Below are 26820 nucleotides of genomic sequence, written 5' to 3'. Positions count from 1 at the left end.
AGTGCAAACCAAAACTGTCTCTTTGTTACCTGTATTCTCTTCCTCGGAGTCATGATCACTGTAGATTGAAGCCAGTGAAAACAAGGAGAAAATCACAAAGGCTAATAAGATGAAAGCCACTTCGAGGTTTGTGAATGGCAGCTCCATGTACTGACAACACACCTTCACCTGGAAGAAAATGCAAAAGCCACTTTTGACAAGGAAAGAATATTTTTAAGTCCAATCTTGCATCCTGCTAAGGATGCTATTTCCTGGCTAAACAGGTTTTGTGACTTTAGATTGAGCAGAAGCAATGCAGTGAAATGGCAGGAGTGTGCAGAGGTTGCCAAGAAAGCCCTAGGGAACACAAACAGAGAATGGAACCACTTGTGGAGCCTGTCTCACTGTCTCACAAAGTCCAACCCACTTCCTCATTGTGCAAGAGCCAATGATATAAGTCTTGGAGAGGTTTGACTTAAAGAGATTAGGGGGCAGCTCTAGGTAGCAAATAAAGTACTTGCTCAGGAGCCCAGTCTATTCTTTGTGGAAAACATAGGTGGCCACACATTAAATCATAAACTAAGGGCTCCTTTTACAAAGCCACGCTAAGGCCTTAATGCGTGGATTAGCCCGCGCTAAATTACCCATCGTGCTAGCTGCTACCGCCTCCTTTTGAGCAGGCAATAGATTTCCGGCTAGCGTGCGCTAATCCGGTGCGTGCGATAAAACCGCTAGCGCGGCTTTGTAAAAGGACCCCTAAATCTATGGACTCATATGAGACTGTGTTTCATAAATGAAATGGCCCTGGGCGCGCAACAAGTGGATAGACCTTTCTAACTAGGAAAACAGGTGCCAGAGCTAAAGAAATAACTTTCTTCCATCCAAGAGCAAAGTCATCTCAGATACGGGGCATTATCTGGGTGCAAAGTAGGTTTTACATGCAGGATATTGCGTGGTCGTGCTCATGTCTGAAGATGAGATGAGCAAAGAACTTAATGTGAACAACAAGTAGGAAACGTTTTGGGCAGAATTGTGAGTTAAGAAATTACCTTTTAATTGTGAGTTAAGAAATTACCTGGTAAAGGGTATTTACCAGAGAAGGGAAAATGGTAAAACTAGAGGGCATAAGTTGAGTTTGCGGGGAGGTAGATTTAGGAGTAACGAGACTGGAAGAGTGGGCAAAAAAGTGGCAAATGAGTTTTAACATAGAGAAATGCAAGGTCATGCATGTAGGGAAAAAGAACCCAATGTTCAGCTACAAAATGGGGGGATCATTGCTAGGGGGAGCAACCTTGAAAGAGACCTGGGGGTGATAGTGGACACAACATTGAAAGCATCGGCACAGTGTGCGATAGCCTCAAAGAAAGCGAACAGAATGTTGGGTATCATTAAAAAGGGTATCACAACCAGGACGAAGGAAGTCATCATGCCGCTGTATCATGCAATGGTGCGCCCGCACCTGGAGTACTGTGTCCAGTACTGGTTGCCGTACCTCAAGAAGGACATGACAGTACTTGAGGGGGTCCAGAGAAGAGCGACTAAACTGATAAAAGGTATGGAAAACTTTTCATATGCTGACAGGTTGAAAATGCTGGGGCTGTTCTCCCTAGAGAAGAGGAGACATGATAGAAACCTTCAAAATCCTGAAGGGCTTAGAGAAGGTAGACAGGGACAGATTCTTCAGACTGTGGGGAACCACAAGTACTAGGGGTCACTCGGAGAAATTGAAAGGGAACAGGTTTAGAACAAATGCTAGGAAGTTCTTTTTTACCCAGAGTGGTGGACACATGGAACGCGCTTCCGGAGGTTGTGATAGGCCAGAGCACAGTACAGGGGTTCAAGGAAGGTTTAGATAGGTTCCTAAAGGAAAAGGGGATTGAGGGGTACAGATAGAAGCAGAGGTAGGTTATAGAAATGGTCAGGAATCACTTCACAGGTCATAGACCTGATGGGCCCCCGCGGGAGCGGACCGCTGGGCGCGAAGGACCTCTGGTCTGGTCTAGTCTAACAACTTCTTATGTTCTTATGAAACGGAGAGGGGGGAGGGAGGTGGTGGAAAGAAAACTGTGACGGAAATCAAAAAAGCACGGGATAAATATAGAAGATCTCTAATTAGAAAATGAATGGTATATATTGAAGAGCTAAGGCCGATTCTGGGCAGACTTGCATGGTTTGTGTCCCAAATATGGCAATAGGGTGGGCCATGGAGGAGGATATTGATAGGAACTCCAGTAACTTGGAACATGAGGAAGTTGCTGGGTAGAGTTGAAGGTATATATCCGCAAGCGATGAGTTGGTTGGATGGGCTGGAGTTAGATTTGATGGCAACTCCAGAAGTTGGGGCCTAAGGATGGTACCAGGCAGACTTTATGGTCTCTGGCCCAGAAATATCAAAGAAAAAAAGGGCATTTTAATTTAAGGTACTGGTAATTTGTTTATGAATTTATAATGCATGTGACTAATGGGCAGACTGGATGGACTGTGCAGGTCTTTATCTGCTGCCATTTACTATGTTACTTTCTAGACTAGGTGCGCACAAATAGCGTGCATATAAATTTGCATGCTATTATGCTGAGAATCATCCATATAATAAAAGTCGCTCCTGGTAAGGGCACTACATTGATTCACTGTATTTTACCAGCAAGCTTTGAGAATCTGACTCAGTTTTATGCTTTTTTAAAAAATCTAATATAATAAAACCCTAGACACGCATGCGCACTCTTACCAGCGTGTTCCGTGATCTCTGATCAGTAGGTCTGTGGTGGCAGGAGTGCGCATGCGCGTGTCCCCAGCCTTACAGCACCTACCTACACTCGCCGGCAGGACTGGCCGCCAGCGCTGGACTCCCTGCTCTCCACAAGATCATGGTGTCAGCTCCTCTCACGAGCCGCACCAGCGTTGGAGAAGGCTTCCGACGCTGGCGGGGATCAAGAGGAGCTGCCGCGACACCTTTAAACTTAAAAAAAAAATTTGCCCGGAGCAGGCCAGACCGCGGGGCGGGCAGGGAAGCACCGACAAAAAAGACTCCAGCCGCGAGCCACTCAATGGGACCAGGCAGGCAGCCATGCGAGGGAGGGCAACAAAATGAAAAAAAAAAGTAACGTGCAGGGAGAATCTGGGCCTGCCTGCGAGGAACATAATAAGGGAATGGGGGCCCTTGGAGCAGGCTAGACCGCGGGAAGGGAAGGGGGAGGGGCCAAAAGGAGCAGGCCACATCGTGTTAAGAGTAGGGAAGGGGATGGGGGAAAATGCTGCTACTGTTGTACAAGGACCTGGTGGGGAAGGGAAATACCGCTGCTGCTGCACAGGGAAGGGGGGGGGGAAGAGAAATGCTGTTGCTGCTGCACAGAGAAATGCAGGGAAAAAATGACAGACAGACAGCAGGAGGGAGGGAGACAGAAAGAAAGGAAGAAAGACACAGGAAGAGGGACAGAAAGACAGAGTAAGGGGGCCAGGGAGAGAGAGAGACAGTGGGGGGGGGGGGGGGAGAGAGACAGAAAGAAAGAAAGACAGATAGACATATATTCTAGCACCCGTTAAGGTAACGGGCTTCAAGACTAGTAATTTATATTCTGCATACCCTACAATCCTAGCATTTTCCCCTAACTGTCCCAGCAAACTCCCACTCTTATCTAATGTACCTGGGGCAATGGGGATTAGTGACTTGCCCAGGGTTACAAGGAGCAGTGCAGGATTCAAACCCAAAACCTCAGGGAGCCGAGGCTGTAGCTCGAACCACGGCACCACACACTCAGCTTGTGATATCATTTTCAGTACAGGAGAACAATGAAAAAGTGAGAAACCAGTGGATTATCCTATGACACACTTTAATGAAATGGAACCCCACTAAAAATGTGTCCTCAACAATGAAGAACCCTATTGGGAAGGAGCTCATTTTCTTTGAAAACCATGAAGAGGCAGCACACCTTCAACGCATTGGGACTGATATTCAGACCACAAGGGTTAGCAGGGCTGACTCTGCGGTCAGTGTTGAGCCAAGATATTCAATGCCAGGCTGTTTCCAGTGACCGTCGTTGAATATCCAGTTAATATTTGGCTGTTATATATTTAGCCGGATAAGTTGATATTCAGCTCTAGCTGGCTAAGTTTATAGTGGCCAAAGATGGACCAGCTTTCAAGTATTTGAATGTCTGAATCATATCTGCCCTGTCCCTCCTTTCCTCTAGGGTATACATATTCAGGGCTTCCAGTTTCTCCTCAAACATCTTTTGGCGCATACCTCCTATCATTTTCATCACTCTCCTCTGGATCACTTCAAGTCTACTTATGTCCTTCACCAGATACAGTCTCCAAAACTGAACACAATACTCCAAGTGGGGCCTCACCAATGACCTATACAGGGGCATCAACACCTTATTTCTTCTCTTTATACAGCCCAGCATCCTTCCGGCAACAGCCACCACCTTGTCACACTGTTTTTTCACCTTTAGATCTTTGGACATTATCACCCCATGTTGCATCTCCCTGTCCGTGCATATCAGCCTCTCACCTCCCAACATATACAGTTCCTTCTGATTATTAATCCCCAAATGCATTACTCTGCATTTCTTTGCATTGAATTTTAGTTGCCAGGCATTAGACCATTCCTCTAACTTTTGCAGATCCTTTTTCATGTTTTCCCTTCTTGGTGTCTACTCTATTACAAATCTTGGTATCATCTGCAAAAAGGCAAACTTTTACTTCTAATCCTTCAGCAATGTCACTCACAAACATATTGAACAGGATTGGCCCCAGCACCGAACCCTGAGGGACTCCAGTACTCACCTTTCCTTCCTCCGAGCAACTTCCATTAAACACCACCCTCTGGCGTCTGTCTGACAGCTAGTTTCTAATCCAGTTCACCACTCTGGGTCCCAACTTCAGCCCTTCAAGTTTGTTCAAGAGCCTCCTATGAGGAACCATATCAAAGGCTTTGCTGAAATCTAAGTAAATTACATCTAGTATATGTCCTCGACCAAGGTGTCTGGTCACCCAGTCAAAAATTTCAGTTAGGTTCGTTTGGCACAATTTGCCTTTTGTAAATCCATTGTGCCTCGGATCCTGTAACCCATTAGATTCTAGAAAGTTCACTATCCTTTCTTTCAGCAACACTTCCATTATTTTACCAACAACCGAAGTGAGGCTTACCGGCCTTTAGTTTCCCCCTTCATCTCTATGACCACTTTTGTGAATAGGGACCACATCTGCTCTCCTTCAATCCCCAGGAACCACTCCCATCTCCAGAGATTTGTTGAACAAGTAATTAATAGAACCTCTCTGAGCTCCCTCAGTATCCTGGGATGGATCCCGTCCGGTCCCATCGCTTTGTCCACCTTCAGTTTTTCAAGTTGTTCATAAACACTTTCCTCTGTGAACGGCGCAGAATCTACACCATTTTCTTGTGTTACTTTGCCAGACAATCTTGGTCTTTCTCCAGGATTTTCTTCCGTGAACACAGAAGTATTTGTTTAGCACGTTTGCTTCTTCCTCATCACTCTCCACTTATTGGTTCCCAGCATCTTTTAGTTTAGCAATTCCATTTTTCATCTTCCTCCTTTCACTAATATATCTGAAAGGAGGGCAAGACTATTTCATTGATAGTTTCATAGCATAGTGCATGAGAGGAGGGGGAGATTATGATGGAGAGGGTGCAAAGGTCAATAGCCTGAAGATTCCTGAATGTATTGGTGAGGATCGGTTGTGTCTGGGGAGCAGAATGTTGAGTTGTGAAGATTATCAGATGATGGTCAGAGAGTAGAAGAATTGAGGTGGAGAAGTTGATAATTGAGGAGTTAGAGAAAAGGACAAAATCAAGGCAGTGGCTATTCTCGTGCATAGGGGTAGCGGAGTGCAGCTGAAGATTGAATGAAGATATTAGAACACTAAACTTTGAATTGTAGGAGTCAGAGATGTCCTCAGCAGTAGCGTACCTGGGGGGGGCGGGGCGGGGCGGTCCGCCCTGGGTGCACGCCCCAAGGGGGTGCACAGGAGAGAAAGCTGATCGGGGATGACGGGGGACCCGCAGGGTTAAATATAACTCGAGCCACGAGGCTCGTCTTCTGCTCCTACCTGCCCTGCCGCTCACATATAGCTGATCGGAAGTCTTCCCCGATGTCAGTGCTGACGTCGGAGGGAGGGCTTAAGCAAAGCCTGCCCTCCGAAGTCAGTGCTGACGTCGGGGAAGACTTCCAGTCGGCTATGTATGCACGGCAGGACAGGCAGGAATAGAAGACAAGCCTCGCTGGGAGGCAAACCCGGAACACAAAAGGGGGGAGGGAGTGCATTTTGGACACAAGGCATGAACTTGGGAGAGAGGAAGGGAGGGAAAGAGATGCTGAGGTGGGGATGGAATGGGTTTTGGGACACAGAAGGCATGAACTTGGGAGAGAGGAAGGGAAGGAAAGAGATGCTGAGGTGGGGGAGGGAATGCATTTTTGGACACAGAAGGCATGGACTTGGGAGTGAGGAAGGGAGGGAAAGAGATGGTTGTGTATACGGGGAATAGAAGAAAGGAGAATTTTTGGTCATAGGGAGGGAGTGAGGTACAGACAGTGGCATACCAAGGTGGGAGTGGGGTGGGGTGGGGGTGGGAGCGGTCCGCCCCGGGTTTACGCCCCAAGGGGGTGCACAGCTGGCCACCCTCAAGTGTTCTCCCTAGGCCGGCAAACTGCGTCTCTTTAGCCACTTGAGTGCCACCGCCGCCATCGGGAACAGGCCGGTGCCGAGTTCTCCCTGCTTTTCCCTGTGGGGCCGACCAACTCTTGCCATCCGCGTCAATTCTGACGTCGGAGAGGACGTTCTGGGCCAGCCAATCGCTGCCTGGCTTGCCCAGAACATCCTCTCCGACGTTAGAATTGACGTTGGGTGGCGAGAGTTGGTCGGCCCCACGGGAAGAGAAGCAGGGTGAACTCGGTACCGGCCTGTTTCCGATGGCAGCAGTGGCAGCCTATTCCCAGTGGCGGTGGCAGCATTTTCCCAATGATGGTGGCATAGGGGAGGGCAGGGAGAAAGAAAGAAAGGGGGGGGGGGACAGGAAGCCAGAAAGAAAGGGGGCAGGGTGAAACAAAGAAAGAAATGGGGCACGGAGAGAGAGAGAAAAACAGACATACAGAAAGAAAGGGGGTATGGAGAGAGAAAAAGAAAGAAAGGGGCAGGGTGAAACAAAGAAAAAGTTTGGGGAGGGAATGAAGTCTGGAGGAGAGGAAGCATACAGGAGGCTGAAAGAAGGGAAGAAATATTGGATGCACAGTCAGAAGAATAAAGTGCAACCAGAGACTGTTGAAATTACCAAAGATAGGAAAAATGATTTTATTTTCAATTTAGTGATCAAAATGTGTCCGTTTTGAGAATTTATATATGCTGTCTATATTTTGCACTATGGCCCCCTTTTACTAAACCGCAATAGCATTTTTTAGCGCAGGGAGCCTATGAGCGTTGAGAGCAGCGTGGGGCATTCAGCGCAGCTCCCTGTGCTAAAAACCGCTATCGCGGTTTAGTAAAAAGGGAGGGGGAATATTTGTCTATTTTTGTATAGTTGTTACTGAGGTGACATTGCATAAAGTCATCTGCCTTGACCTCTTTGAAAACCCGCGGAATATAAATGATAATTAACATTTTCTCTGCGTACAGCGTGCTTTGTGTTTTTTAAATTTTAATGTTGGTAGATCATTTTGACTTGGCCACAAAGGTAAGGGAGAGGGAGGGAGGAGAGCTGCTGAAAGACATCTAGTAATCCTTGCAGGCTTGACTGTGCAGGGAATTTTTTTTGTAAAATCATGTTTTGTTATGTGACTGGCATTATTTAGACTTTAATTTCTATGAATGAATAGAATGAAAATGATATAAAATTACTTGCTTATTTTTATGTGTGTGCGCTGAAGGAAAGTGGAGAGAGAGTGGGCTGAGGACGCTGAAGGGAAATGGGGAAGAGAGAGTGGGGAGAAGACGCTGATTTATAAATTGACAATTGTACAGAATATTGTTTCTTTTTATACTTTAATATAAACAATTCAAGGCTTGTGTGGATGGAATCAGGTGGTTTGCGGGGATGGAGACCGAGCTTACGGGGATTAGTCCAATAAAATGGTATTTTTTTATTTCTCATTATTTGTTTTACTTTTATTTGTTAATTTGTAAAGTGGTGATTGTTATGTATCAGTTTTTGCAAATTTACATCTACTGTCTTTATATTTTGCACTGTATTAGAAGACATGTGTTACTGTTTTTGTAGTGTTGCATTGTATCCAGGGTCTGGTTTCTTGGCGGTTCAGTTTAACTTTTGTCTACATATTTCTATTTTTAGTTTGTGATTATTCCATATTGGGCGAGGGTGTATCTCTGTTCTGTGTGTATGAAAAGAACATAGTTTTCAGTTGGCATTGACTACAGGATCAATTGACTGTGCGGGATCTGGCTTGTTTAGTTTTACAATGTATGTGTTGGTGTTCTAGTGCTCACTGCAGTGTTTAAGATGCTGCCTTTTCCTAGGTACACTCTTGTTGTGTGATATGTGGATTGTTACTAAAAATCATATTTTTCATATAGATGGGGGGGGGGGGGTCAAAATATGATGGGCCCCGGGTGCCACATACCTTAGGTACGCCACTGGTCCTCAGCGTGAATGTTGAAATCACCAAGGATAAGGGAAAGAGACAAAGTATTGAGAAAGATGGCAAGTCAGGAATCAAGGTCAGTGAGAAAGAAAGATAGGGATTTGTGGGGAGGTCGATAAATGTCTGTTATTTGGAGAGGAAAGGGAGCAAATAGATGGATGAGGTGGACTTCGAAGGAGGAGAAGCAGTGAGGCTGAGGTGGATGAAGAGGTTGAAATCTACAGGAGGGTGAGAGTAGAAACTCATACCTTCCTCCACGATCTACCGATTAGCGCAGGACATGCCTACTCTTCGCTCTCAAACACACCCTAGCACTAAGAAATAAGATCTATATTTTAGCACATGGCAAGTGTGTGCTGATCCCCGAACAGGATACATGAGTACATCTCGCAGTAGTGCCTTTTTAACCTGCAGCAAGTACACATTAGTATTTACCGGAACTTAGTAAAAGGATCCCTTTCACTTCAGCATTGCTTTCTAGTCTTCAAGGAACTCACTCCAAAAGATTTAAAAAGCCCATGAAACAATGAAATTGGCAGTCTTTATGGTTTTGCAAAGACTTTTGTACTTCATCAAAAATTACATTTTGGAATGGTGCCATAATCCTACGCTGAATGCTTCATGTACCTTTTTATGTCAGAAAAGTTATATTTGTGATATTTTCATTATACCTAGAATTAAAATCTTTTTGTGCCTCTTTTCTTCCAATGAAACAAATCTTTTTTTAATGGTGCTTTCTTCTAATTCCTTTTTATCTTCCCACTCAAACCCAATTGACCCCTTCCTGGAACTATACTACCGTGAAATTTTAATCACAAACACATAAAGGATTATAGCCATCACAATAACAGTGTTTTAGCTATGGGGGAGAGTGGGGGGACAGTGGTTAAAACTACACCCTCAGCACCCTGAGGCTGTGGGTTCAAACCCACACTGCTTCTTGTAAGCCTGACTTTAGTTCCCAGAAGAGGTGGTCAGAAAATACTAAGAACGATCCTGCACCTGATTTTCAGCACCCGCTGCCGCCCTGCAGCCCTCTCCTGCCTCTGATCTGCTTCTAAACTGCATTCATGTTTTTTTTTAATTTGTGGGTGCTCCTGGAACTACAGTTTGCTACCATGCACAGATTTAGTACTGTCCACCGGTGATATACTCAAAATAGAAAAACCTAAAAAATGGTAGGCATTATCCTTGACTTCCAACTAATTTTTGAAGATCAAACCAATTCCCTGGTCAAAAAGTTCTTCATCGGGCTAAGACAACTAAGAACAATACAATCCCTTATGAGCCAAGCTAATTTTAGAACCGTTGCACAGGCTGTCTTACTACCATACCTGGATTTTTGTAATTGCTTGTACCATGGCATCACTGAGAAGGAGCACAAGCGATTGCAACTACTCCAGAATACTGCAGCCAGATTAATTTTCAGAGTAGGCAAATTCAAAAGGGCTAGCCCACTGCTGGGAAAACTGCACTGGCTACCAATGAAAAATAGGATTCTTTTCAAGATCGCCTGCATGATCTGTAAAGCTATTTATGTTGACAATTGTGGTAGACTAGTATCAGACATCAATGTTCCTCATTCATTCCATAACGCAAGAAAGACACAATGCCTGAAGCTGTCCCTCCCTTCACCTCAACATGTTAAATGAAAAAAATTATTTGTGTCCACCTTCAAATCCCTAGGCCAAGAGTCTAGAATAGTCAACCCATATACTTACATAAATTTCCCTCCTATTTCAGCTGCAGAAGAATGTTAAAGACTTTTTTTTTTCTCCGCATAACTGATCTCTGTCCAACCCATTATCTAGAATCTGCTTGCTAATGTAATAACTGATCCCAATCTTATTGTAAGCTCAGCTGCAATGATTCCTGCAATGTAGAATATTGTGGGATATAAGAAACTATATGGTATGATATGGTATATGTGAGGAATTGATATGACTGCAAAATAGCAAAAATTGTGACTCCAACTCCTGGTCTCTTTTATTTCCCTATAAAAAAATAGTTCAGTATGCAAACAGGTTTCAGAAAATTGTGCTGAGCATTGAGACATAGGGTTCACATGAGCCAATTAGAAATCCTTGAGATTTTATTCACACTTCACCGATTATCTTCCATTGGAAAGACACAATCAACCTAATATTCAGTGCTATTTATCTAGCCAGGAACTTAGCTGGCTAAGTTCCTGGCTGGCTATGTTGTGCAATTTAGACAGCTATCCACAAAATTTAAAGTGCTAGTTGAAAATGTTTAGTGGCCAAATTGGACCCGGATCCAATGCCTGCCATCTTTTTACCATGCTCAACTCTCATCTCACAGTGCCCTCACCTACGAGTCCTCCTTCATCTTCTCCCCAGACCATGGCTGGGCACTTTCACAACAAAGTTTACAAGATTAACCTTGAGTTATATTACATTAGTGACTTCTATTCCGCCTGTACCTTGCAGTTCTAGGCAGATTACAAAAGAGCTAACTGGACATTTCCAGGATAGTTACAATTTTTTGGTTACACGTGAGATAAGAGAGATGGATATTTCCAGGAATTAGATAACAAATAAGAATTGGACATTTCTAGGCAATATTACAAGTAGGATAACAACTAAGAAAGCTGGACATTTCCAGGAGCTTTACATTTTAGGGAACTGTATTCTTGGTTGATATTTAGAAAAGGAAAAAATTACCAGAGAAGTGGAGGCTTTGAGAGGGGAATTTACCGGGGAGGAGAGGGAGGGGGTGGGAGTTAAGGTATCTGAACATATTTCTTGAATAGCAGGGTTTTAATCTCTCTTCAAAATGTTTTGAATTCTCCACCGAATCACCTCCGCCTCTCCCTCCTCCTGTTCACCTTGCTGACCCTCCACTGACCCCGCCACCTTTTCTTCTTTCTCTGTAATCACAGAGGAGGAAACTACACATCTTCTCTCCTCCTCCAAAATCAGTACTTGTTCCTCTGATCCCATCCCTACCCATTTACTGATCACCATCTCTCCTACTGTGAATCACACTGTCTGCCATATCCTTAACCTACTGTTGTCTACTGCGACTGTACTCGATGCTATCAAACATGCTGTAATTATGCTGCTCCTCAAAAAACCATCACTGGACCCTACATGCTTCTCCAATTGTTGCCCCGTCCCCCTCCTCTCCTTCTTATCCTATCAACTTGAATGCGCTGTTCAGTACCATTGTCTTGACTTTCTATCATCTCGAGTCATCCTTGACCCACTTCAATCAGGCTTTCATCCACGCCATTCTATGGAAACTGCCCTTGCTAAAGTCTCCAATGACCTGCTCCTGACCAAATCCTAAGGCCTCTACTCCATCCTCATCCTCCTTGATCTATCTGTGACCTTTGACACTGTAGATCACTGTCTATTCATTTATACGCTGTCCTCATTTGGATTTTAGGGCTCTATTATTTCATGGTTTTCTTCCTCTCTCTCCCGTCACAGTTTTAGCTTATGCTCTGGAGGATCCTCCTCCGCTGCCATTCTACTATCGGTCGGTGTACCTCAGAGCTCCGTCCTGGAACCTCTTCTTTTCTCCATCTACTCTTCCTCCCTTGGCGCTCTAATCTCCTCCCATTTCTTCCAAAACCATCTCTGTGTTGATGACTCAGGGATCCAAACCTGAGTCTCAGCCTGCCTGGCTGACATTTCTACCTGGATGTCTCGCCGCCTCCTAAAATTAAACATGACCAAGACTGAACTCCTTATCTTTTCTCCTAAACCTTACTCTCCCTTCCTCTTCTCTATTTTGCTGGATAATGCTCTCATCCTCCCTGTCTCATCGGCACACAACCTCGGGATCATCTTCGATTCATTTTTTTCCTTCTCTTCGTATATCCAACAGGCCACCAAAACTTGTCGCTTCTTTCTATACAGCATTGATATAATCTGGACTTTCCTTTCTGTACACACTGCCAAGACCCTCATCCATACTCTCCTCACTTCTTGCCTGGATACTGCAACTTGCTTCTTGCAGGTGTTCTGCAAAGCCATCTTTCTCCTTGTTCAGAATTCTGCTGTGTACCTCATTTTCCGCCAGAGTTGTTATGCTCATGTTGCCCCTCTCCTCAAGTCGCTTCATTGGCTCCGTGTCTGCTTCCTCATTCAGTTCAAACTCCTCTTACTTGCCCTACAAGTGTATTCACTCTGTGACTCCCCCATATCTCTTCTCTCTTATCTCTCCCTATACTTTACTCCAGCAACTCCATTCATTGAGAAAGTCTCTCTTGTCTGTTCCTTTCTTCTCCACTGCCAACTCCCGACTCCGCCCCTTCCGCCTTGCTGCACCATATGCCTGGGACAGCCTGCCTGACGTGTTATATCGGGCTCCGTCTCTGGCATTATTCAAATCCAGGCTGAAAGCCCACTTTTTCGAAGCTGTGTCTAAATCCTAACCACATTGACTTGTAAAGCACCATATTTGTCTATTATCTCCTGGACCCTCTTTATCTTTTCATCCCTTTGTATTTCCCCACATAAACTGCATAAATGTATTCACCCTTTTTTTGTTCAGTGTGTCTGTTATAATTAGATTATAAGCTCTTTTGAGCAGGGACCCTCTCTTGTGTGTTTAATGTACAGTGCTGTGTACATTTGGTAGCGCTATAGAAAAAATAAATAGTATTAGCTGTAGTACAGTTACATCGCTGCACCTGATTAGTATGTGATTAACACAGTAGCCCTTACTATCTAGCAAATAGGTGATGATAAAGGCTCACACGCTAATAGCCATGCACTAATTTGTAAATTAATGTGTGGCCATTAATTCCACAAACGGAATAGACTACTTCTTGTTATGACTGGGATTGCTAGATGATCACAAAAAAATTGGAACAGACTGAATCATATCTTTTGATGGGAATCCCTGTGCTTATTCTATTGATATGGACGTATGAATTCTGAAATAACTGGTCATTGTAAAAAATTTAAGGAGATTTGGAGCCCAGTAACAGATTTTGTAGCAACCATTCACTAGTACAAGCTTTCCATTATTATTATTATTTTTTTAAATAAGTCTTTATTCAATTTCCAAACTTCAATTGTGCAAACAAATTAATACATGTACATATGATATTAAAAGTAAAGCACATTAAACTTACATATATTCAGGGCCAGATTAAAGGATAGGCCTACGAGGCACGTGCCTAGGGCCCGACATTTTCAGGGGGCCTCAGGGCCGGGGTTATAGGAAGCAAACAGGGCATCTGCCCTGGGGCCCCGCGATCCGAAGTGCTTTATTAAAAAGCTAAATTTTCCTTTTCAAAGGGACCTGACATGGCAGCCGTTCTCACAAACTGCCGGCGGCTGCCCCGAAGCTTTCCCTCTCTGCAGTGATCTGCCCTGACGGAAACAGGAAATTGCAGCAGAGAGAAAACTTTGGAGCAGCCGCAGGCAGCTTGTGAGAAATGCTGCCATGTCGGACCCTTCTGAAAACGAACCTCCTGGATGACGCTGCCCTCAAGTCTCGCGGCCGCCATGACTACACTGTCTACTGCTGCTGCATCAGCTGATTCATGTGCCTCAAGTCTTGCGGCCACCATGCTTTGTGACGCTGTGCTCCCGCCTTTCTCTGCCTTCGCCGCTCGTAGTCGCCTGCACCCTCCCGACTGCTGTCGCCGCTTGGGTCCGCCTCGTCCTTCCGGCTGTATCCTGGTCCTAACAGCTGCCATCGCTGTTCAAGTCTGCCTGGTCCTCCTAGCTGCCTCGTCCTCCCGGCTGCCTGCACCTGAGGTAACTTGATTGTTTCTACCAAGTATTTCCTTTGTGAACAGTTTTGGTTCATTTATAGTCTGATTATCCTTATGTAAAAAATTTGAAAAAACTAGCTTGAATAACAACAAAACAATTTTAACAGCATTTCCCTGGTTGTATGTGGCTCTGGTTTGTTTTTGCCCCCCTGCCTTTATTAGTTTTATTGATATGTATGTTTTCTATTTAATGTGTTTTACCTACTATGTTGCCCCGAAAATAAGACAGTGTCTTATATTTACTTGGGGCCCAAAAAAGGCACAAGGTCTTATTTTCGGGGTATGCACATGAGTATTTCTCCCTTCCTCTCCTTCACCCCAATTCTTCTTCTTTCCTTTCTCTCCCCCACATGTGCAGCATCTTTCCTCCCCTCCCTCCCATCCCTTGTGCAGCAGAACCCTTGAGCGCCCTCTGACTCCCACTGCGTAGCCGAACCCCCACTGACCCTCCATCCTTCCCTCCCTGCTGACCACGAACGAGCCCTACCTTCATGCGAAGCAGCGTCGAGCCGGCAGCACTCTGAATAGGCTGCTTGGCTTTGTCCGTCGGGGATTTCACTCAGTAATGCGGCAGACTTAAATCCCTGGCGGACAAGGCGGGGATTTTATTTCGCATTTTATTCGCCTGTATAGAATGCTGCTGGCCCGACACTGCTTCGCATGAGGGTAGGGCTCCCTTCATACTGGGCGAGGGTGTATCTGTGTTCTGTGTGTATGAAAGACATGGTTTTCTGTTAGCGTTGACTAGCCTTGTTTGGTGAAATGCATCGAGCATGGTTTTTGGGAGCACCTTGAATAAACCTGATTTGAATTTCCTTATTGTCTGTCGATCTTCTTATGTTTCATGTTGAATTATTTGGACTGCTTGCCTTGTTGTTTTGTTACACGTTAACATACATGGAGTGGAACATACTAGAGGAGTTACAGATTTGGTTGTTTATATATACATAAGAACATAAGAACATAAGCAGTGCCTCTGCTGGGTCAGACCAGAGGTCCATCATGCCCAGCAGTCTGCTCACGCGGCGGCCCATCAGGTCCAGGACCTGCATAGAATCCTCTATCTAATCTAATCTAAACCTTAAGTTTATATACCGCATCATCTCCATGAGAATGGAGCTCGACATGGTTTACAAGAACTTAAAATAGTGGGTAGAGAAGAAGAAAAAGGATTACATGAACTTATGTGTAGAAGGGGGGAGAGAAAGGGGGGAAGGATAGAGCTACAATTTGCTGAAAAGCCAGGTTTTCAGTTGTTTGCGGAATAACTGAAGGGAGCTCAGGTTCCGCAGCGGGGTGGTGAGGTCGTTCCAAAGACCTGTGATTTTGAAGAGAAGGGATTTTCCCAGTTTGCCTGAATAGTGGATGCCGCGTGGAGAGGGGAAGGCTAGTTTAAGCCTTTGGGCAGTTCTGGAGGAGTCGGGACTGGAGGAGTCGGGACTGGAGGAGTTGAAAGACAGTGGGATAAGAGGAGGCAGGATTTCGTGAATGATCTTGAAAGCCAGGCAGGAACATTTGAAATGGATTCTGGAGATTATTGGGAGCCAATGAAGTTTGGCAAGGAGTGGGGAGGCATGGTCAGACTTGCGTTTTGAGAAGATCAGTTTGGCTGCAGTATTCTGGATTAGCTGGAGTCTTAGAATACTTTTTTTTGATAGATTTAAGTAGATGGCGTTGCAGTAATCTAGTTTGGAGAGGATGATGGATTGGACAAGGATGGCAAAGTGTTGTTGGCTGAAGTAGGATCTAGCTTTCCTCAGCATGTGAAGGCTGAAAAAGCATGATTTTGCCAAGGAGTTGAGGTGGTCATTGAGGGAGAGAGAGGAATCGATAGTGATACCAAGGACCTTGCATGAGAACTTGAGCTGTAGTGTATCGCCTGTGGGTAGTGTGAAAAGTGTGGGCAGGTGTTCGAATTTTGGGCCGAGCCAGAGTAGTTTTATTTTAGATTCGTTTAGTTTCATCTGTACCGAGAGGGACCAGGCATGGAGTCTCATTATGCAAGCTGTAATGTTTTCGTGGAGGTTGGTGAGGTTCTGGTCAGTCTCAAGGAGGACAAGGATGTCATCTGCATAAGTGTAGATTGTTTCCAGGGGGGATAGTTGAAAGAGTTTCAGGGAGGACATGTAGATGTTAAAGAGAATAGGGGAAAGGGGTGATCCTTGAGAGACACCGCAAGATGGAGTCCAAGGAGTAGACATGGTGCCATTTGTGTTGACGGTGTAGGAACGGGAGCGTAAGAAGTTTGAGAACCACATTAGGACGGTGGAGTCGATTCCAATCTCGGAAAGTTGGTAAAGTAGTATGTCGTGATGGACGACATCAAAAGCAGCGGAAAGATCGAATTGTAGTAGGACAGCGAATTTGTTACGTGAGTGTAGTTGTTGTACCTTTGAAATTAGGGAAACTAGGAGGGATTCAGTGCTAAAGCTATACCTTCAATCCCCTTTTCCTTTAGGAAATCATCCAAGCCCCTCTTGAAACCCAATACCGTACTCTGTCCTATCACACCCTCTGAAAGCGCATTCCTGATGTACACCACCCTTTGGGTGAAGAAGAACTTCCTAGCATTGGTTTTGAATCTGTCCCCTTTCAGCTTTTCCGAATGCCCTCTCGTTCTTGTAGTTTTCGAAAGTTTGAAGAACCTGTCCCTCTCTACTTTCTCTAAGCCCTTCATGATCTTGTAAGTCTCTATCATGTCCCCTCTAAGCCTCCGCTTCTCCAGGGAAAAGAGCCCCAGTTTCTCTAATCTTTCAGCATATGAAAGGTTTTCCATACCCTTTGTTAGTCTCATCGCTCTCCTCTGAACCCTCTCGAGTATCGCCATATCCTACTTAAGGTACGGCGACCAATATTGGACGCAGTACTCCAGATGCGGGCGCACCATCGCTCAATACAGCAGCAGGATAATGTCCTTCATTCTGGTTGTAATACCTTTCTTGATAATACCTAGCATTTTATTCGCCTTCATAGAGGCCGCTGCGCACTGTGCCGACGGCTTCATTGTTTTGTCCACTAGTACCCCTAAGTCCTTCTCTAGGTTATAGTTGGTCGACATAAAGTGAGGCAGTTGAGAGGCGTTGTAAACCTGGTTATTAATATAGACATATTTCGGATAGTATTACTGCTTTACAATATATTAGAACACTTTTATATACGTATTGAAAGGGTTCAGAGTTAATGTCCTGGGTAAGTAGGTGAGAAGGGAAGGAAGGGGGATTTGTTCAGAGATGTTTGGTGTTGCATACAAGAAAAACTGTGCAATGGTATGCTAATCTTTGTTTTGAATTTAAAAAAAAAAAATATACAGGTGGAAATAAAGAAGCACATAAGAAAACAGATAAATGGAGCAGGGTACAGGCGGGGAATTTTTTTAATTTTTTATTTATTCAATTTTCTATACCATTCTCCCCGGGGAGCTCAGAACGGTTTACATTAATTTATTCAGGTACTCAAGCATTTACCCTGTCTGTCCCGGTGGGCTCACAATCTTATCTAGTGTACCTGGGGCAATGGGGGGATTAAGTGATTAAGGGTCACAAGGAACAGCGTGGATTTGAACCCACAACCCCAGGGTGCTGAGGCTGTAGCTTTAACCACTGCGCCACACACTCCCCAGGGGTGCAGTGGTTAAAGGGGCGTGGCAGGGCCAGGGGGCCCAGTGTACTTGTGTGCCTAGGGGTCCTCGAAGAATTAATCCTGCCCTGCATCCAGGGCATTTTATAGGGTTTTTGCAACAAACTCGGCATCATTTTGTTAGCTCTTCTCAGAAATGTCTGAAGTGGACTTCAATGAATAATTAATGAAACTGTATTAATAGAGTCGAAGAATGCTCAGTTCCACAAAAGCGGCTAGAACAGAGCTTTTCTTTTTCAGAAACATGTACATTTTCTTTTGAACTGTTTCCAGCTAAACCTGCATCCCAGTTTGCTTAATATCCTCAGTCCATTTGTGATTCACTTAATGAAAAGAAGTTTTTTTCCCCAATCGTGTTGAAAGAAATGTTTGTAGTCAGGGTAAGACTCTGCATAATTTAGCTACTGGATTCAACTTTTTCATCCTACTCTGAGAAGAACAAAAAAGGAATTTTGAGGTCTTTGATGTGGATCCTTGACCTATAATGACCATAAAGAACTATTTGTTCAAGGGCATGGATGCACACTATACAGCCCAGGGCCCCAGCAATCAAGCCATTTAGCAGGTGTCTGTGATGTGTGAATGATCAGCACATTTTAACATAATAATCTACAGGCCCAGATACAGGTCCTTTACATCTTGAAATGTTGATGAGTCCCTTGCAGAAAGAAGCAGTCCGGTAGTAGGATTTTACTTCCAAGAAAGGTCTATTCTTGTAAGGGCAGCAAGGTGAACCCACATAAACATCAGCCTCTATGATGAATCCTTGGGAATGCAAATTATGGTTCGGTCATCTAGACCCTCACTTCAGGGCACTAGAATATATTGCTACTAGCTGTCCAGCTCAAATTATTTATGAACTCATGCACTGGAAAAAAAGATGCATTGTTTTAATGTTGTTAATATTGTTAAATCCTAGGTCATGGCATTCTGCCTCATTTGACATGATTTGAATTGTCACATGATGTGATGAGTAATCAAATGGCATATCACAGCACCCAGCATCAAATTGCCAAGTACATGATTAAAACTAATTTGCTAAGCAAGGAGATGTGGACATAAGATGTAGGTGATACCTTTTTATTGAATTAAACATCTGTGACAAAGTTCTCGAGTGTTAAGTTCTTCTCATCAGGTCAGTAAAGAAACAATACAGTTAACTTGAGTTTAAATATTACTGATTTATCTAAGTTTTGGGCTGACCTGATGAAAAGACATTAACTCTTCACTGTGTTCAGGAAGGAATAATTTGCTCCTATGCAAAGGTATATTCAGTTAGTTCAATAAAATGATGTCGCCTACAACTCCTTGACTGTCTCGTATGGTCTCAAACTTGTGGCCCAGGGGCTACATGAGGCCTACAAGATACTATTTTGAGGCCCTCAGTATGTTTATCATAATCACAAAAGTACAATAAAACAGTTTCTTGATCATATGTCTCTTTAGCTATAAATTACAATATTATTATTAAGACTTAGCCAAAAGGAAAGGTTTATAAACTATAAAGTGTTTTACCTTGTGCAAACTTGTCATTTCTTTAATAAGACATTAACTATTTTATCTGAGGCTCTCCAAGTACCTTCAAATCCAAAATGTGGCATTGCAAAGGGTTTGAGTTTGAGACCACTGATGTAGGCTAACATAGCAACCACAATTATCTAAACAGAGAGATAAATCCTGAAGAATAGGTGCCATCTTGGTGACCTCAGTCACTTATCAATACAGTCACTCTTCATTTGTCAAGACACCAAGCCTTCTTTATTATCACCCATTGCACTCGCTTTGGGGCCTTTTACTAAAATTGCATTAAAAGGCTAGAGTGTGGGTTTCCCACGGGCTGAGGCCACTTTTAACATAGCTAAAAGTACCCTAAAAGTAAACCTAAAAGCGTAGCTAAATATCCCATGGCATCCTAGCCAAGCAGCTAGGAGATCGACAACAATCGCAACGGAATCCATCCGAATCTGTATTTTAAAGTCCATTACAGATGCCTTTGTAAACCGCTCTGAATTGACTCTCCAGTCATTAGTAGCGGTATGGAAGCTTTCAATAAAGATAGCTGTAAAACGGCCACTTTTTTTTTAATGCATTTTAAAATATACACAAAGTGCATTAAAAAAATACAATTGGTACCATAGACAGCACTTATAACTAAAAAATAGTAATATAAATACCTTTCCCCCCATCCCGATTGTGTTTACAATTCTATTAAAAATGGCATTGTCATCTTGAAGCTGGGACATCGGATCATTTATTGTATTATTGTCCCTTGATACTTAAATTTTGGAGGTCCACATGGGATCAAGTGAACAATACATTGGAAAATCCAGTGGCATTGACATACGATACCATCCTATTTGGTACGTTAATGAGGGCTAAAAGCCAAATATCTGCTTGGAATAACAAACTTCTATTTATAATGACAGGGGTTGCCATACAACTCATTTTGAGGAATTGGAAGAACTGGGATAGGTTAAATTACACTTTCTGATGGGAATCTCTTTGTTATACTTTTAAAATGGAACGCATGATGGCTATACAGCAGGGAAGTTACAAGAAAATTATGGATGTTTGGGAACCATTGACTAAGGGCTCCTTTTACAAAGGCGTGCTAGTGGTTTAACATGCGAAATAGCACGTGCTACACTGCCGGACCAGCTAGCAGCTACCGCCTCCTCTTGAGCAAGTGGTAGTTTTTGGCCAGCGCGGGGGTTAGCACGTGATGAAAAGTTGTACGCGTTAACCCTGCTAGCGCGCCTTTGTAAAAGGAGCTGTAAGTACTGTAAGGAATGATAACTGACTTTATTTTAATGACCTTTTAATCATACACATCCAGGGTGGGAGGGTGTGTGTGTGGGGGGGTGGTCTGCTTTGGAATTGATTTAAGGACTTTTTTAGATAGTTCTTGTAGGTATTTATTTTATTGATTACTAGGTGGGATGGAGGGGGAAAATACTTATTCATTAATATATGCAGGGCAGGATTAATTCTTCGAGGGCCTCTAGGCACACAAGTACACTGGGCCTCCCTGGCTCAGCCCCGCCCCTGCCCCACCTGTACCCCGCCCCATTTATCTGTTTTCTTATTTACTTCTTTATTTCCACCGTATTTCTTTAAAAAAAAAAAAAAAAATTCAAAACAAAGATTAGCATACCAGTGCACAGCTTTTCTTCTATGCAGGGCTCGTTCGTGGTCAGCAGGATGGAGGGTCAGTGGGGGTTCGGCTGCACAGTGGGGGGTCAGAGCGTGGTCAAGGGTTCTGCTGCACAACGAATGGGAGGGAGGGAAGGATAGAAGCTGCACATGTGGGAGAGAGAAAGGAAAGAAGAAGAATTGGGGTGAAGGAGAGGAAGAGAGAGATAGTCATGTGCATACCCCGAAAATAAGACCTTGTGCCTTTTTTGGGCCCCAAGTAAATATAAGACACTGTCTTATTTTCGGGGCAACATAGTAGGTAAAACACATTAAATAGAAAACATATATATCAATAAAACTAATAAAGGCAGGGGGGTAAAAACAAACCAGAGCCACATACAACCAGGGAAATGCTGTTAAAATTGTTTTGTTGTTATTCAAGCTAGCTTTTCTAATTTTTATATAAGGATAATCAAACTATAAATGAACCAAAACTGTTCACAAAGGAAATAATTGGTAGAAACAATCAAGTTACCTCAGATGCAGGCAGCCGGGAGGACCACGGTGCAGGCAGCCGGGAGGACAAAGCAGCTGGGAGGACCAGGCAGACTTGAACAGCGATGGCAGCTGTTAGGACCAGGGTACGAGGCGGACCCAAGCGGCGACAGTAGTCGGGAGGGTGCAGGCATTCACGAGTGGCGAAGGCACAGAAAGGTGGGAGCACAGCCTCACAAGGCATGGTGGCCGCAAGATTTGGGGCACGTGAATCAGCTGATGCAGCGGCAGTAGACAGTGTAGTCATAGTGGCCGCGAGACTTGAGGGCAGCGAGGTCCAGGAGGTTCATTTTCAAAGGCTCCGACATGGCAGCATTTCTCACAAACTGCCGGTGGCTGCTCCAAAGTTTTCTCTCTGCTGCAAATTCCTGTTTCCAACAGGGCAGATCGCTGCAGAGGGGGAAAGCTTCGGGGCAGCCGCCGGCAGTTTGTGAGAACGGCTGCCGTGTCGGGCCCATCTGAAAAGGAAAATTTAGCTTTTTAATGAAGCACTTCGGACCGCAGGGCCCCCTGGATCTGTGGGGCCCAGGGCAACTGCCCTGTTTGTTCCCTATAACGCCGGCCCTGGGGCCCCCCTGACAATGTCGGGCCCTAGGCACGTGCCTCGTAGGCCTATCCTTTAATCCGGCCCTGCCTGGATGCATATGTCCTAGAAAAAGCAGAGTAAAAGGGGGGGGGAGGGGTTACATAATTAAACTTGAGTCCATAATGAGGGGTAGGTGCCAGCTATGTGTGTGCTGCCTATTTCCCAGTATTGAGCAAACTCTTCCACTATGTCCAGAAAGATAATCACTTGGATTTTATATATAGTGCTTTGAGCTGCATGTACAAATGTGGGCATATGTGCTTGCAACTTAATTGATTAATGAACCAATTAGCAATGATAATTGTTATTTTAACAACCAATTACATAGAAACATGATAGCAGATAAAGGCCAAATGGCCCATCCAGTCTACCCATTCACAATAACCATTATCTCTTCCTTTCTCTAAGAGACCCACTGACTATCCCAGCCTTTCTTGAAATCAGACAGTCTGTCTCCACCACCTTTACTGGGAGACTGTTCCACGCATCCACCCTTTCTTTAAAAAAGTAGATTACTCCTGAGTCTATCACCTCTTAACTTCATCCTATGCCCTCTCATTCCAGAGCTTCCTTTCAAATGAAAGAGTCTTGCCTCATGCGCATTTACGCCATGTAGGTATTTAAACGTCTCTATCATATCTCCCCTCTTCCTGCAAAATATACAGATTGAGATCTTTAAGTCTGTCCCAATAAGCCTTATGACAAAGACCACACACCATTTTAGTAGCCTTCCTCTGGACTGACTCCATCCTGTTTATTTCTTTTTGAAGGTGTGGTCCCCAGAACTGAACACAATATTCTAAGTGATGTCTCACCAGAGTCTCAATACAGGGGCACCAATACCTCCTTTTTCCTACTGGCCATTCCTCTCTCTATGCACCTCAAACTGTTTAATATATCTCTTGTACCCTTAACATGCCTTATATGGTGATTGTTATGCCAATAATCCACAGATTGTTGCATGTTTTGATCAAGAATCCTTTGATATGACCCCATTCAGTTTCTGCTGGGATGCAGTGACTTCCTGGCTGGCGGACCACAGTGAAGTCTGAATCCATTTGGATTATGAAACAGTGACCTGCCCTACTTTTTCTGCTTCTATCCTGGACTGCCCAGTTATGATGTGTGACTACCGGTATGTGTATATCCTTGGTGTCCTTCTCATGTTTTAATTTCAGTGCCCAAATCTTTGAAGTAACTAAATCCATTTTTTTTTTTTTTTTTTGCAGATCTTGACTTTCTTGGGCACCCTCACACCTTGCAGTGAATGAATTAAAAGTGGTAAATCAAAGTATATTGCAAGCAGTGATTGTATGGGGGCAGAAATTTTACCCAATCCCACTGAAATGTAGCCAATGCCCACTAAGATCTATTCCAATCTCATCCATCTCTGCTATTAATCTGTACCTGCAGGAGTCAATGTTATTACTTGCTCGCCTGCTGCTCTTCATTTCCTCTTGACCCCAATAACCTCAAGTGTTTTTTGGCTGGTATTCATTATTCAGCCAATGAGTGTTCCAAACCTCGGTCTGCTATTTGGCTGCCTCTCTTGGCATTCCAAGCCTCTTTCTGGAGCTCCAATTTCCTTTCTTGCTCAGTTCATTCCAGGCCTCATAATGACATTGCCAGAGATTTTGACTACACTCCCCTGGGAATCCTGTGACCAGCAGTGAAGTATGGAGGAGGGGGGCAGGGGGGACAGACCACTCTTGGTGGGGGTGCTGACCCTCTCCTTCTCTCTGCCCCCATCTCTCTCTTTAACTCTTTGCTGGCGCGAGCAGCATCTCCACCCTACTGCTTGCGCGGGCTCAGCTCTCCCTCTGAAGTCACTTCCTGGATGTGGGATCAGGAAGTGACATCAGAGGAAGAGCTGGGGCATGGCAGGGGGGCAGGGAAGGAGCAGGACGGAGGAGAGGGTGGAGTTACCTCCTATCCTTGATATGCCACTGCCTGTGGCAACTTCTTCCATCCCCATGTGAATCCTGTGATCCCAATTCCCATGCAGTTATCTAACTGCAAGTAAGTAAGTAGCTATAAAAATAAGGGTCCCTACACATACCACTATACAGGGATTATGTTTATTGAGAGCTTCTAAATAACTACTAATGACTGGGGAGTCAATTCAGAGTGGTTTACATGAGCTTCTGTAAAAGTATTACCATATAGTGTTACAAAGAGTTTCTGCGAGGTGTTACAATACATGGTGCTCTATACTGAAACCAGAAAACAACAAACAGACTGCAGACAATGTACAAGATGCAGGCGTTGTTTACTAGTAAATGCAGTAACATATACAACCCCTTGGTTGGCTATAAGGTTGTATATGTTACTGCATTTACTAATAAACAACGCCTGCATCTTGTACATTGTCTGCAGTCTGTTTGTTGTTTTCTGGTTGCTGTTTACTGCAGACTACGTTGGATTTTCTTTCTCCCTTTTGTGCATGCTCTATACTGAAATACATGGAGCTCTGTGGTGGTTTTACAATACAGAGTTATTAATATCGGCATGATTATGCCATAATCAATCATTCTACTTATGCTACTGGCACATCGATCATCCTACTTATATGCACACGTTTATACCAAATCAATTGTCTTACATATATACACAATTAATACTAGGTTTACTATTGCAGCTAAAAATAGTATATTTACACACCTCCTCAGGAGGTTGGCCATTTCAACCAAATATTTGCACGCCTCCTTGAAAGTTCTAGTTTCCTCTCTCTGTCAACTTCATAATTTCATTATTCAAGTATAATCTTCAGTATCTGAAGAGTTACAATGTTTGTGAGAATGCTTGGGAAATGCAATGTACAAACGCTCGGGAAGTACTTCTGTAGTTCAGAGCTGCAGTTGTTTGGGCAACAGAATCTTTTGGGTTTTCTGGCCACACCCCTGCTTTATTTGAGTTCAGTCAGCCAGAAATAATTTGTGTGTACTGTTGCTAAGGCAACAGACTGAGGGAACTAAAGGACTGACAGTTAGACTTTGGGTTTTACAAGAGAGGGAACCAAAGAGAAAATTAATCTGTACAGTCTATTTTGATATCTGCAGGAGTAAGAATTTGACAGATCCTAAAGAAGGAAGATACACTAACCCCCTCTTTTACTAAGGTGCACTTACCGATTAGCGCGCGCTAATCAAATTAGTGCATGGTAAACACTAACGTGTCCGTAGACTAAGGGCTCTTTTTACAAAGCCGCACTAGCGGGGTTAACGCGCGTGACTTTTCATCATGCGCTAACCCCCGCGCTGGCCAAAAACTACCACCTGATCAAGAGGAGGCAGTAGTGGCTAGTGCGTCCGGTGGTTTAGCGTGCGCTATTACGCACGTTAAACCGCTAGCGCACCTTTGTAAAAGGAGCCCTAAATGCGTGTGTTAGCATTTAGTGTGCACTAAATTGATTAGCGCACCTTAGTAAAAGAGGGCCTAAGGATTCTGTAAATGATGCAAAAAATTAGATTTTGGGAAAAATCTGCGCTTGGGTCTATTCAAGTGTATTGCAAACTGTGTGCCACAGGAGATTCAGGGTGTGCCGTGAAATGATGGCGAGGATGAGATTCGCAGGCACTGGCTGACTACCTACGGGATGTGTCTCTTGCAGCGAGAGGCACATCCCGTAGGCAGTCAGCCAGTGCCGGTGTCTCTCTTCCATGCCAGTGCCTCTCCTCCTTTCCGCATCTCTATTCCCAGGGTTAGCAAGCTCATGGTTGAATCAGTTTCTTCTCCTCAGTCGGTAAGAGAGTCAAAAAAATTGTTTAATTCACGTGTTTAAATTGTTTCTTTATATCTTATGTTTTAGTGATGGTTAGTTTAGTTCATTATGTTGGATGTCTGTATGTTTTTCATTTCTCAGTGCTTTTCTTCCTCTTGAGAAAGAGCCCTATTGAAACACGTATCGTGTTGAGGAAGCTGAGGATGTTGATCTCGTTTTGGAAGTTTTCCATGTTATCTTGCGTATTGAATATGCTTGAACAATGAACTTGGATTTTCACTGATGCACTCGCACATTTCTACTTTTGTGTGAAGAAACTGGGACTTTGGTAACACTCAGATATCTGAATACCCTTTCCAGCTGGTTAAGGACCCTTATGGCACTTCTTTGCTGATTTTTCGTATCATCAAATTTCAATTGGATTACATGGACATTTGTTACTACTTTGAGACAGTTTTTCTACTCCTTGGAATATGTTCTCTGTCTCATGTTCATGAAATTCTTTACCTATGTATTTAGGTTGTTAGAAGTAGTGAATGGAGTTTTTGCCTTCCTCTGGTTTTAGAGTACATCGATACTAATAAGCATATTTATTAAACTGTTTGAATTTATATCTATCTCTCTATCTACTTTGTTGTTGAGACCTTTATGTTCCCATCCTAGACACCGTTTTTGTTCAGTTGCTGAATGGCTCGAGCACCGGCAGAAGGAAGCTCTTCCAGAGATGCAAAACGATGTCCACGCATAGGTTGTTTCAACTTTGGAAAAAGGTCGAAGTCTGGTAAACTCTTGTCTGGACTGTAGGGAGCATGAGGTAACAGCTCCCAGCCATGTTCGC

At 44.0% G+C, this 26820-nt stretch overlaps 1 protein-coding gene across 1 annotated transcript in view; it reads right to left on the bottom strand.

The window, feature by feature from the left end:
- SMIM31 (small integral membrane protein 31) overlaps positions 1-26820 on the bottom strand; it is a gene marked incomplete at its 3' end in the record, with an annotated part of 65302 nt that overhangs the window by 6076 nt on the left and 32406 nt on the right. The window contains exon 2 of the mRNA XM_033941814.1: positions 30-168. Coding sequence (XP_033797705.1) covers positions 30-147 — 118 coding nt within the window. The remainder of the gene's footprint in view (positions 1-29; positions 169-26820) is intronic.

This window comes from Geotrypetes seraphini, chromosome 1 (assembly GCF_902459505.1).
Source record: "Geotrypetes seraphini chromosome 1, aGeoSer1.1, whole genome shotgun sequence".
Lineage (NCBI taxonomy): Eukaryota > Metazoa > Chordata > Amphibia > Gymnophiona > Dermophiidae > Geotrypetes > Geotrypetes seraphini.
This window is presented reverse-complemented; position numbering and strand designations above follow the sequence as displayed.